The sequence below is a fragment of the Thamnophis sirtalis genome, unplaced genomic scaffold (assembly GCF_051295495.1).
Source record: "Thamnophis sirtalis isolate CommonGarterSnake01/CBP01778 unplaced genomic scaffold, rThaSir2_p1.2 scaffold_12, whole genome shotgun sequence".
Lineage (NCBI taxonomy): Eukaryota > Metazoa > Chordata > Lepidosauria > Squamata > Natricidae > Thamnophis > Thamnophis sirtalis.
The window spans coordinates 260,954-273,599 of NW_028261392.1; the positions used below are offsets into that span (position 1 = coordinate 260,954).

Consider the following 12,646-nt stretch of genomic DNA (forward strand, 5'->3'; position numbering starts at 1 on the left):
TATTAAAGGAGATAATGGAGGTTCGCAATGCATCCCATGTTGGCGTGGTGGCTTTTTTCGTTTGTACAATTTTGCCTTTATAAAACAGAACAAAGACAAAAGAATAACAAAAGGAAAGAGAAAGGGAAGTAAGAGAAATAAGTTATAAAAATTATGCACGTAGTGACTTCTTATGAATGAATATAGGTTCGGTATTACAATTTCAATAAAGGATGGCCATTATTTATAGTAACCGTAATCATCTCTATGTAATCTACCTCTGTAACCAACTCATTTGTAAGTCAAAGTAACCTCAGGTCTTCGATCCACTGAGAAATGGGGGGGGGGGTGCTATGATTTTATCTCTCCTGTGTTGAAGGGCAAAAGGGAGGCTCCCGAGGGAGAACCTCTTCCTGTTGTCCAGGGTAGCTACCTAGTTCCAAAGAATGTAGGTGTCAAAAATATTAAGCCTGATATATCAGCCAAATTCAAATATGTAATAACTTTTCCCCAAAATTTTAGGACATTGCAGAAAACATGAAGTTTTATTCTCATTCTACCTCCCACATGATTCTTTTTTAATCAATGTGATAGATAATACAAATAAACAAACATCAGGAAAACGAACAACAAACCACTTGTTTCACACATGCCCTCCAGCCCACTGTCTGTGGGAAAGAGCCCACAAGTTTTAAGAGCCACCAAAGGCCGCGTTTGCGTGACACTGAAAAAACTACAACGAAATGAAGGACTGTGAAAGCTTTTGAGGAAGGAGGCAACGCTGCCCCCATCCTTCTCTTGGCCAAGCAGGTCTGGCTAGTTGGACCCAACAGTAGGTGGCCTTCACCAGCCAGGAAGGGAGGGGTAAGCAGGTGCCCCCCCCAGCAGACTTCAGTATCCTGTCCACTCCTTCAGGAGGTCCAGTGTCAAACTTGCCCCAGGCAGTCACTCAAGATCCTGCTTCCATTCACCTGGAAGGACTTGCTAAATTAGAGCCCAACTCCCAGCTAGTCCCAGCAACTTTATCTTACCATCAGACCTTCTTCAGAATACAGAGTTAAAATATGGTAGAAGGAAAATGAGACCTTTAGTTACATTAGAGGAAATATCTGAGATGGTAAACATTATTTGAAGATGTAGATGTTAAAACAACCGTAATCAAACGACATGCTGCATGTGATGATGGTTTTTTTTTTCTTTTCCTTTTTTGTATTTGTTTTTGTTTTGTCTTTTTTCCCTTTCCTTCTTGGACCTTTTTTTTTTGTCCTTTTTGGCCTCCCCCCCCCTTCCCCCACCCTTTTTTTTCTCTCTCCCTTGTTTTATTTTGTTGTTTTTTGTTTTTTAAACCCTAGCTTATTGTGGTGCTTATTAAATATACAATAGAGAGATACGGGATGTATAAACTTAGTAGGGATGCACCTGTGATTAAACGACATATTGTATGTGGAAAAAAAAAAAAAGAATACAGAGTTAAAGACAGAACCCTTTAGGCAAGAAAAACAAATTCAGGTGCAGAACAGACTCTTGGACGGAGGTTTTTATTATACACGTCAATCACAAACGACTTTTCCCAAAGAAAGAGGCCAAGCACCCGGGGGGGAGGGAGGGAGGGGGGATGAGACATTCAAAGGAGACATGGCATCATCATTGTTGAGTCATGACACGGTTCCTATTACAGAATCCGGAGCATAAAAGTATATATATAGAAACCTGCAAAGCCCATCCTGGGCTCTGCACCCCCTCTGGGGTTCTCCCCATGGCTGAGCTAAATGAGGAGGAGATTCTACAAGGCCAAACCAAGGGGACTAATAACAATACAACTCGGGTTTTCAGAGGGGAAAAGAAAAATTGGCTTTTAAAAAAGAATTCCCGGAGAAGGGAAGGGGGCAGAGTTATGAAAGTTTAAGCACCATTTTTAAAAACTCTTCATTTCTCTCTTAATTATATTTCTGGGAGCTATTCTAGTTCAAAACTATTTTAAGTATATATCATGTATAAATATTTTAATACCAAGTAATTCTAGAATATTAGGTTAAATTGGGGATCAATGGGAAATTAAACAGCAAAGGTTTATGTGCAATTGAATTGTATTATAATACAATAACGTAAACTTATATGTGTTCAATTTGCAGGCTGTGCTTCCTTAAGAGAAATGAATATGAAATTGCAGATAGCTCCAGAAGTCAGCCTCCCGTTTCATTCATGACTCCTATGGACCATGCAGGGGAATAAGAAACACGCTGCAGACGGGCAGAGTGACGCCTCGAGCATCGGGAGCCTGCTGGACGACACCGACAGAGAGGTGTGCAGCCTCACCGACCGAGCGTTCAAAAGCCTGTGCGTGGCTGAGCTTCAAACACCTTACACAGATGTAGATGCTGTTGTGGGGCCACCCAACATCTCCCATCAGTTCTCTAGCAAATTCTTTCACGGCCCCTGGGATTATGCCCTCAGGAGAAACACCAACTTCCACAAGCAACTCTCGAAAAAGGAGCACGCAACATTCCTACTTTCCAAGGTTTCTACCAACTCCAAAACTCACGAAGATAAGAAGTATTATCTAGTCAACCCAAGCATAAGAAGAAAACTGGATCTGCCGCCACTGTCTGATCTGCACAACTGTACACATATCTCAAAAGTGTCTTCTTTGATCAAGACCTTCGATAAGGTTGACAATCAGGTCTCCCTTCTGCTAACCAGGCAGCCAGTCAACCATAGTTTGACAGAAGGTCCATTGATATGTGGGGACGATATGGCTTTCTGGAGTGGCAGAAGAGTTGTAAACATCCCAAAGGGGATCCCTGAACTTCCAGATCCAAACCAAGGAAATCCAAGCGACAAGCGCAAAGGATTTAGCGAAATAGATCTGGTCTATCAAAGCCTGCCTGCCTCCCATCCTTCCCAAGCAAACGTTTCGAATACACCCAAGTTCAGCATCTCTAACAAGACGGTGAAAACCAGAAGTGAAAAGGCGAAAGAAGCAGCCAGAAAAAGCAGCTTTCTCCACAGTGAAAACAGCGCTTTTGAGTCATGGAAGGCACACCACAAAAAAATAACTGGAATGGGAGAGGCAATGCCCGCGGAGGGCAGCCTCGGTTGCTTCGAGGAAGCGCCTTTCTTCACGAGGCCTCGCGTTTCTGAGCCGAAGCCAATAGGTGCCTTCATGCTAGAAGGAAACTTCTCTGGCGGCTCTTCGCCACAGTCTCTCTCCAAAGCCTCCCTTTTTTCGGTGCCTCCGGCAGACGGGTATTTCCCTTCTCCGGCCGATGCAACCTGTACCGTTGCCCCACAGCTCTCAGCCCAGGGACTTGCACCTGTGTACGAGAGTCCTTCTCCAACCTCCCCAACATCTACCACGCTTTCCCCCCCAAGAATGTCCCTCTCCATTCCAGTGTCCAAGGCGCCACTCCCCCCATCGCCTTTCCCTCAACTCTCTCCCCCTCCAGAAGCCGCATTCCACCCCACTGATACGCTGGGAATGCTGATGCCACACATGACTGGACTAGCAGAGAAACCCACCAAGCCAGAATTTGCACTTAGGGTAGGAAACGGCGGCCCTCCACCCTGGAGGAAACAAAAAGCTACTCTTGGTAGAATGAAAGCGGCAGAAGTCAGAGCAGCCGAAGCGTTAGGCGTAAAAGATTCCCCGTACGGAAAGCCCCCTGAGGTCGGCCCTTTGGTCGGAAGAGCTGCGCCCGAGTCACGGGTGACCTTGCCCGATCCTCCCTTCGGCATCTCGGCCCTCCTGACTCCGGTCCCACCCCTCGAGCCTCAGAATGAAGGACCACCAGGAAACCGGCTTCTAGTGGTGACTCCATTCATGTTGGAAGCCGGGGCAGCCAAGGAGCCCGAGGGGAAGGCCTTCTATTCTCAGAACGATTACAAGTCTAAAGCGCCCCGTTTGCTATTTAACCTGAAGGACATCCGAAAGCGCGTGAAAAGCACCTACAGCCCCTCTCCTCTCCTGAGAGCCCTGGAGGACAAGGGCAAGAGGGAGGGCCACCTGAAGGCAGCTGCCATGGCAACCGACGTATTGGGTGACGACAATGAAAAAACGCTTGGTGGCACTGATAAAGTTAATATATTTGACCAGATGGACTACATCCAGGAAAAGGACAGTTTCACCAGTCTAAATGAGAATTTTATCAGCGATGATGTACTCTTGAGCTTATCTAAGTCAAGGGCAGGTGTTTTAAAGTACCAAAATAAGAATCATTTGCAGCAAAGCGATTCCGTGCACACGGAGGAGGCTGAGAGGGTCTCTGTGCATGAACAGAGTGAAGCTCAACCTGCTCCTTCACCCAAACCTCACCTGGCAGGTGTAGCAGCCGCACAGCCAGAGGTCGTGCAGGAACACAAATATAAAAAAGTCACTTTGGGTCAAGATGCCGATGGAGCGTCTGGAAATCTGCTTTATCCGGCTGAAGGAAAGGCAGGTAACCAGGGACCTCAGGCCTGCTCCTCAGCTGGGAACGACCCCCAGGGCAGAAGAAGCCCCCATGGTTCTTCTGAGCAGTCTTTTGTTACCACGGCAGAGCAACCGCTTCCCGAGACGGCCTGTTCTCTCATGCAGCTTTTCCAGAAAGCCTGTCTCCAGGAGAGCCAGCGAAGGAGGAACGACGCGGATGGAAGAGAAGAGAAGAGCGACAGAGAGGGAGAGGAGAAAGCCAAGGAAGAGGATTTGCACGGCCACCTTCTTAGCAACTGTGACTCTGCTATGGATGAAGCCCACAGGGAGAAGAAGGGGAAGGAGGAGGTCCTGCAGGAGGCTGCGTTGGAGGAGAAGGAAGAAGAGGGCGGGAAAAACACAGAGCGCGAAGCTGAGAGCAGGCCGGGAGAGCCCCTCACCCCAACCTTATCAAGCGTCCTGAAGCCCACTCTGTTCATGATTAAAGACAACACGTTTAAGTCTCCCCCTGTGACTAAAGCCATCAAGCTGCCTCTGCTCCGGTCTTTGTCCTGTGAAGAAGCCCCTCCGGCCCCCCAAGAGAATCCCAGGGGTGCCCAGGAGGACGGGTGGGGGTCTCCCCAAGGGAACGGGGGCTCCCAAGGGGCTGACAAAAGTAGTCCAGCAACCAAGGGCAGCTTGAGCGAAGGGTTAGACCCTTTTCCTCCTGTGGGGGCAGATTCCGAAGAAACTGGTTGCGTGTCAGTGTCACCAGAGAAGGAGTTAAAAGGCCCTGAGAAATTAGCTACTTCCAAAGAGAAGATCAGGGTTAGAAAAGGGAGGTCCAGTTCTGCCATTCAGCCACATCTAGGCTTCGAAAGGGAGGAGAGGCCCCCTGTAAGAGAAAGGCTACATTGTATGAAGAACCGTGCCTTAACCAGACCAAGAGGGGGTCCTTGCATTAAAAAAATAATAAGCCAAGCGGGAAAGTCCCCCATAGCAGCAGCAGAAAATCTTGCTTGTTCTCCCGTTTCCAGTGACGCCTTCGGCTACGCATCGTCTCCATTGAGCAATTCAGCAGGTTCTTCCCTACAGAGTCCCAGGTCAGCTTCCGTGGGTCCATTGTCAGATACGACTGCAAACATATCACAGAGTGAGAAAGCAGCAGATCACCCACCACACAGAGCGACAGGAAGCCCAGACCAGCCTTCCGCAACACCCACGCTTGATCCAGAGCGAAGGGGTCAGCTCCCTGGAGATGCTGACGGTCCTTTGGGGACGGATGAAAGACTCCAGCTGGTGAGTCAAATGGGAAGGACAACAGCCAAACCCCCAACGGTGCCACCCAAGACAGAGAAGGCGTTACGGCGGGCAAAGAAGCTGGCAAGTAGGAGGAAAAAGATGGAAGCTCAAGAGAAAAAGCTTCAGGATGAAACTCTGGCCCAGAATGAAGATGCTTCATCCCTGACACCCGTCCAACCTATGCGGTCTCTTGTCTGCCCCGATTCTCCCTTGACTGCCCCAAAATGCGATCCGATAAAGCACCAACCTCTGCTCCCCGTAAGTCCCACCCCGTCTTTGCCTGCCACTCAGCGGAAGCTGCTCCAGGATCCGGATTCAGGGGAGTTCTTCATTGTAGATTTACCGCTTCGGTTAAAGACATTCTACGACCCAGAAAGTGGTAGTTACATCCAAGTGCCAGCTCCTTCCTGCAAGAGGAACGTGTCTCAAACGCCCTCTCCAGAAACGTCCTTTCCTCCTAGTGCCTGGGGTCCCAGCACTCTCCCACCCAGGGTAGCCTCTGTTCCGGCCCTCCCGTCGTCAGCTCAGCTTTCTGAAATGTTCACAAAGGCCTCGGGGTCGGTCTCAGACGAGCAGCCGGGGGGGCCCTCCTCTCCGGGGCCTTTAGGTGGCTCTCCCTGCCCAGCTCCACCTCTGCTTGATATCCGTGGCCAAAATGTCGATGGATCCCCCTCAAACTTTGAAAAGGATATGAGCCCCTCTGCTACTACGGAGAACGTCTCCATGGGTTCGGCTGAAGAGTTTGTGGCCGAAGAAGGCGTATTGTGAGAATCTTTGGTCTTTGCTATTATTTTAGAAGAATGACTAAGCGTACCTGAAAGCACAAATGGTGAGGATTTCTACTTGCACAGCAATTATAACAAAATAATATCACCTCTCGGCCTTCTTGCTAAGATCAAATGTAGAATAAGAAAATATATTAATGAGAATTCACTTTTTTGTTTACTCTGAACAATTCTAATCTATTAATGACCTTTCTGTACATTTGATGTACGACACGGAAATGCTTCAACCTGACTACCTGAGGGTTGGGTTGGAGCGATCTGGATTCATACCTCACGGCTCAGTTATTCATGGTCAAAAACGTAATTCTGAGTTCAGACATCAGGTTTTATATGATTTGAAGAGAAATTGGAATATAACATCAGGTTTTGAAATGGAGTGATTGAATTATATTTGGTTAATATATTTGAAATGAAATATGTTCACATTTCACATTTCTGTTTTCCATTGCTTATTATGATGGCACACACAGTGGTGGAGAAAAGCTAGCATTTTTTAAAAAAAAGTTTATCTGTACATTTGCAAAAGTGCCCCCCCCCCCAAAAAAAGAAAGACCAGGCAAGGAAAGAGATCTAGCTCACCTCTGATTGGCCGTGATCTGCCATCTGATAGGTTTTGATCTAAACCCCCAGGAGGAGACTAGGCGCTCAGCCTCTGCTGATGAAGCTGGAGGCTAAGAAAGAGGAGCAGAGGCGACTCTGGGTGGCCACGGGGCCCCTCCCTAGCCTTCCAAAGGCCATTGACAAAAATCAGTTGTGAGGTTTCTGCCTGTTTTAAGACAGGAAATCCACAGCTTGTATCGTATCAGCTTAAAATAGACTTTATGCAAATAAAACCCACACGTTCTACTATGTCACTTTAATATAGACTTTATGTAAACTCAGATACATACGGGCACAGGAAAATTCTAGAACTGGCCCCTTTACGTCACCATCTTGTGAACCGGACCTTCCCCCCCCCACCCCCTCTCCAAAGGATACTTTCCCAAATCTCTAAAGATAATTTGCAGCCCTTAGTTTTCTGCCAGGGGTAAAGTAGCAAGACGGAAAGAAGACTGGAGAATATTGATCTCTTCCCTCCTCCACCTGTCCCTGTTTAAATCCCTTATGCCACCAACCAGCCCAATTCCCCTCCCCCCCAAAAGATGGAGATAAGATCCATCTCAGCAAACAGGACTGGAGGGCTGAAACTCTCTCAGTCGAACCTCTCCCATCTCTCTCCATTTGCTCTCCTCCCTCTCCCCGGATCAGGAAAACTGGTTTCCAAGAGGCTAGAAATCCCCTCCTGCAATGGTCCCCAATGGCCCTTTGGGGAGGGGGAGGGGGGGTTCGCGACTGAAATCAGCTCTTGTGATGAGCTCCACATTATAACGACTCAGAGCTTCTGTTAATTGCTGGCCACATTTCTGGGAGGTTTTGCCCTCAAACAACAGAAAAGTTGAGTTAAAAAAAATAGTGTTTTTTATAGCACTGAGTCTCCCGCTGAGACTCTCGTTTGTAACTCTCCCGGCCTGTCTTCCCTTTAGGAGATTCCTCAGGTAGTGAAATCAAATATTGGCCTCAAATATTGCTTCTACCTCTGACTGAAATAGCTAGCATTCTCCCAAGAGGTTTCTTCTTGGGGTGAAATCAGTTTGAATCCTACTAGCCACATGCTGCCATTCAGGAGCCTAGGAGTAAGTGGGGGGGGGGGGATCAGCGCAATAAAAACGGCTCTTTTCCTTCTGTTGTTGGAAAGAAGGACACCCCAGGAATCTGGTCCCCACCAGAGCAAAGAGATCTAGATCCTTGTTTTGAATATCTATTGGCTGTTGAAAAACATTAGCTTGGGGGAGCTCCTTGTGTGCACATGGGTCTTATTTTAAGCCATCGTTTTCAGTCCGTCCCCCCCCCCCCCGCAGTGTTTCCAATGGGAAGGGCACAAAGGCAGAGCTGATCCCAGAGGCATCAGAAGGGGAGCGTGCAGACGGGTCAGTTGCGACTTCTCACAAATGGGGCAACGTTACCTTTGCTTGTCTGCCTTCTTTCTTGACTAATCTTGGCTGGTGAAAAGTTCTTGGATTTTAAAAGCGTGCAGATTTTATAACACTTCAATAAGCCAAATAAACGTATTGCCTCCACGGAATTTGGGTTTTTATTTCTCATGCCCAATATGACTACTACCTTTTAAAAAGATCATTAAAGCATATTTTATTCTTAAGAATTTTGTCGCTTATGGAAACAGGGAAAAATAGACTTTAAACTGAAGATGCAGAACTGATGCAGGCGATATATTATCCTGCATCCGGCTGAATACCCAGAAGTGGAGAAGGAAGAAGACCAAGAGGGTGACCACATAAGGCGAGACGTTCCCACCACATTCAGTTCGTTATTCTTCCTGAAGGAGCCCCCCCCGGGGGGGTGGGTGATCGAAGGATTCCCCTGTCCAATTGTGTCCGACTCCAGGGCCCAGTGCTCATCTCCGTTTCTTGGCCGGGGGAGCCTGCGTTATCCAAAGACCATTTCCATGGTCATGTGACCAGCATGGCTCTATGCCAAAGGCACATGGAACACTCTTACCTTCCCAGGGAAGTGGTACCTATTTATCTACTCACCTTTGCATGCTTTCACATTATCTCCCATTATCTGAGTCGGTGTAGAGCTTAAGGCTAGAAACCAGCAGAGCGGTGGCTGGAGGGAAGAAGCCTCCTCCTCTGTCTACTTGTCTTAGCATGCAGTGCTCTATAGCGCCATCCCAAGGGGAGGGGATGAAACCGTTTATGACCAGGATGTGAGGAGCCTGCAGATCTCTTCTCAGCTCTCCTTCTGACCTGTGTAATATATAGGTCTTCTATATAGGCATTCCTTTAAATTTCATTTCATTTAAAATTATTAAAAATAATTTTAGTAAATTAGCATATCCTTTGTCAAACCTAGCTAAAAAGCAGTTCAGATAAAGCTATATGATTGCTACTATATATTTGAACCCTTGAAAAAATACCCTCTACCATGTTCCAGTTTTAAATACATTCCCAAATCTGGGAATATCGTCCCCTTTCAAACAATCAAGATTAGGAATAATTTTAGGGCCAGGGTAGTCTTGTAACTGAGTTGATACAGATACAATTTATAGGAATAAATGAACCTGTTTCAAACCCATTTCAGTTATCTAATAAAAGTCGATGTGTTCTGTTAGCGTCTGTGCTATTCTGCATCTATTCCCATATTCCGGCCAGTTATGTTCTGTTTGAGACTTAAGGAAAGCAAAGATGTGTAGTAGAACAAATTAAAGGTGGGAAAACAGAGTAAGATATGAAGATATGATAGAGCCATTGATAAATCCTTATTATAACCTGCAATTATAATTTAATGTTATATTATATATAACATAAGCTAAATTTACACAGCGCATTAATCCAAAATCTGGTTTGCTTGATTGTGATTTATTCTTTAAACCACGGTTAGCCAAGCTCATCATGGTGTGAACTCCGTCCTGATGCGGAGTCTCCCTTCTAGAGGGCAGAGCGGTGGGCGGGGTGGGCCGGGTGGGCCGGGGGCTGCTGCCCAACACGAGGCTCCCTCTTGATTTGCAGCCTGACCGGGGGGGGGGGACCTCCGGGGAGCCGAGGCTCTGCTGGGCCGGCGGGTGGGAGAAACCAATCCTGGGGCCACAGCTGCCATTTGAGAGAGGAAATCTCTGGTGGGAGGAGAATGCTGACATTTAATAAAGAATATTTCACAGGCAGAAGGATTCATAGGGAAACAAGTTCAGATCTAACTTAATTAGAAAACATAGTTAGGCACATGGAACCAACCATTAACTATGGAATTCCCATCTGTACCTGTTGGGATCACAGGGTCAAACCACGTGCTACATGACCTGCGGGACAGGCTGCTGACCGAGCCCCTCTGGGCACCGCAAAGGGAGCTTCGTCTCTGAGTCCGGAGGCCCTTGACCAAGCCTTAAAGTCCCCTGGGGTCTCTCTCGCCTGGAGCCCAAAGTCTTGCTCCTCCGTCTTCAGGGTGATGGAGGTGAAAAAATCCCTCTCGTTGGCAACCCTCCCTCCCCCCCCCCCGCCAGCTATTATCCAGCTGCAGCAGGTTGAATATTTAAGTCCTGAGAGCTTCTGACTGAAGGCATTGATTGGATCTAATTCCAGCACCAGCCTGGACTAAGTACAGTCATAATACGACTCAAATACTTTTCTGAATCCTGGACTTACTCATTTATTAATGAGGAGGAGATTTGTCTGAGAGGGGGGGGGAGGGGGGGAGAGAGAGGGAACTCAGATCAGGAAATCGGAAGGAAGAAATAAATAAATTGGAGTGCATCATTTGCACGTGAGGGAAATCAAATCCCTGTGTCTGATCCGGACAAGCCGAGAGGATCGGGATAGCCAAAGCCTTGAAGCAGAAGCCTGCCTTCACTGCAATCTCACTTCTTCCAAATTAGCCCCCTTTCTTACTTAGGAAAGCCGAAGGAGATCACAGGACAGACTTATTCCATGCGGTCAGAAGACGGTTGCTGGGGACGGTTCGGTCTGGTTTTAGGCATTTATCACAGGTGCAGCAGAGCTGGGGGTGGATTTCTGCCCCAAAACACATGAAAACAATTGTTTTTAGCCAGGTCCAACCTGATGGCGGTCAGCTGAACCATTGTCCCCCCCCCTCCCTTCCCGTTTCTGTAATTGTTGCACACCCACAAACATGGAAACATGCAAGCATGGCTTAGCTTAGTCCCAGAGAAGATTTCTTCTTCGGTTAATGTTTGTAGGATCCCACAGAGGAAAGATGGAAAATAAATCACCGCCGGAGATCTTGGAGAATTAGTGTCAATTATAGCAAACAGCCCAAGACTGGGTGGATCAATTCAAAGCAGGAAATTCATTCGGGCAGAGTGAAGATTTTCCAACTCGCCTTCTTAGATTAATAGTTTGTCAGAAACTCAAATAGGCTTTGCATCCATTTGCCCTCCCTATTTCTCCTCCCTTTGGGAAACCTCTCCTCCACAGGGAGGCAGCCGAGATTCTGCACCAGTCCCATCCTTTAGGTGGTTTGGGTCAATGGTGCCTTTAGGATCACACTGGAGCAGCTCTGGAGGACTCTGGCACGCAGCTGTGTCTGTGCACTTACACGCACACACACACACACACACACACACACCTGCATTCACCCATACGAAATCAGCCAGGCGAGGGAGAAAACAGACTTACGAATAATACAGAATTGTCTTTGGAGTCCGTTTTTTTCTTCTTCTGAGTTTACTTTTTTTTATTAAAGCCACAGAAAATCCATCATGCGGAGTATTTCATATTATTATTATTATTATACAGCGAATCTGCCAGGCAGCTTCTGCAGCTCCTTCCATCAGGCAGACTTTGTGATGGCCTCCAGTTTTGCACAGTCACTAGAGTGTCGCACCATGAATTATTAAATCAGTGCTTCGTGGTAATACATAATTTCTTATCAATTATTCATGCTAATGTGTGTGTAGTTTACTTAATTGTGTTATTGACGATCAAAAGTAATTTCCTGAAAATCCTCAAGGACAGAAAATTTAATCAGCATAACTACTTTTCAGATGCAATGCTGTTAAGTGTTCTTAATTTGCTCAACAGTTCACTTATTTATGTACCTTTCTGGTGGAAAAATGAGTTTAATCAAACCATTAGAATGAAGAGTTAGTATATGTAACGGGCAAATTCACCTGAGTGATCGGTAATTATGCTGCAACGGAAGCGAAATTGCTTCTGTTTGGCAAACCGTTCTGGTGGCGGAACTTTTGGAAAGAAAGAGGATGAAAAACCGAGCGTCTCACGGTGGCGATTGGGAGGGTGGCGGGAAGAGGCCGGGTGGGCTCCCTCCCTTCCTGGGCTGTTGGCGCAGCGGCTTCCTTGGCAGGGAGAGCTGCTCTTGTTGCTCTTCAGATGAACGCCCTGTGATGGCCGGAGGGGGGAGAGGAGTTGGCTGCAGAGGGAGGGGAGGGGAGGGCAGCTGTGTTTCCTTCCTCTTCTCTTTTGGGAATGCCAGGGAATCAGAGAGATCACCAGGAAGCTCAATCCGGATCAATTGTACAGAGAAGAAATGACCCTTTCGTAATTTGGGGAGGGGGGAGGTAGGTGGGATCGCTGGCTTCGCCCCCCTGAAAAAGGCAACACTGCAAGGTTGTTTGTCGCCATCCTAAAGAAGAGAGTGCAGAACGAGGCTTCTGCCTTCG

General features: G+C 47.2%; 1 protein-coding gene across 1 annotated transcript; it reads left to right on the top strand.

The window, feature by feature from the left end:
• The first annotated feature begins 2,093 nt into the window (after positions 1–2,093).
• Positions 2,094–6,883, top strand: CUNH10orf71 (chromosome unknown C10orf71 homolog). Its single transcript, XM_087726984.1, has one exon. The coding sequence runs from the start codon at positions 2,198–2,200 to the stop codon at positions 6,434–6,436; it is 4,239 nt and encodes a 1,412-aa protein (XP_087583110.1). The 5' UTR covers positions 2,094–2,197; the 3' UTR covers positions 6,437–6,883.
• Positions 6,884–12,646: the final 5,763 nt, after the last annotated feature.

Excerpts from the sequence above, each read along its gene's own strand:
- CUNH10orf71 (XM_087726984.1), top strand. The coding sequence starts at position 2,198 with ATGCAGGGGAATAAGAAACACGCTGCAGACGGGCAGAGTGACGCCTCG.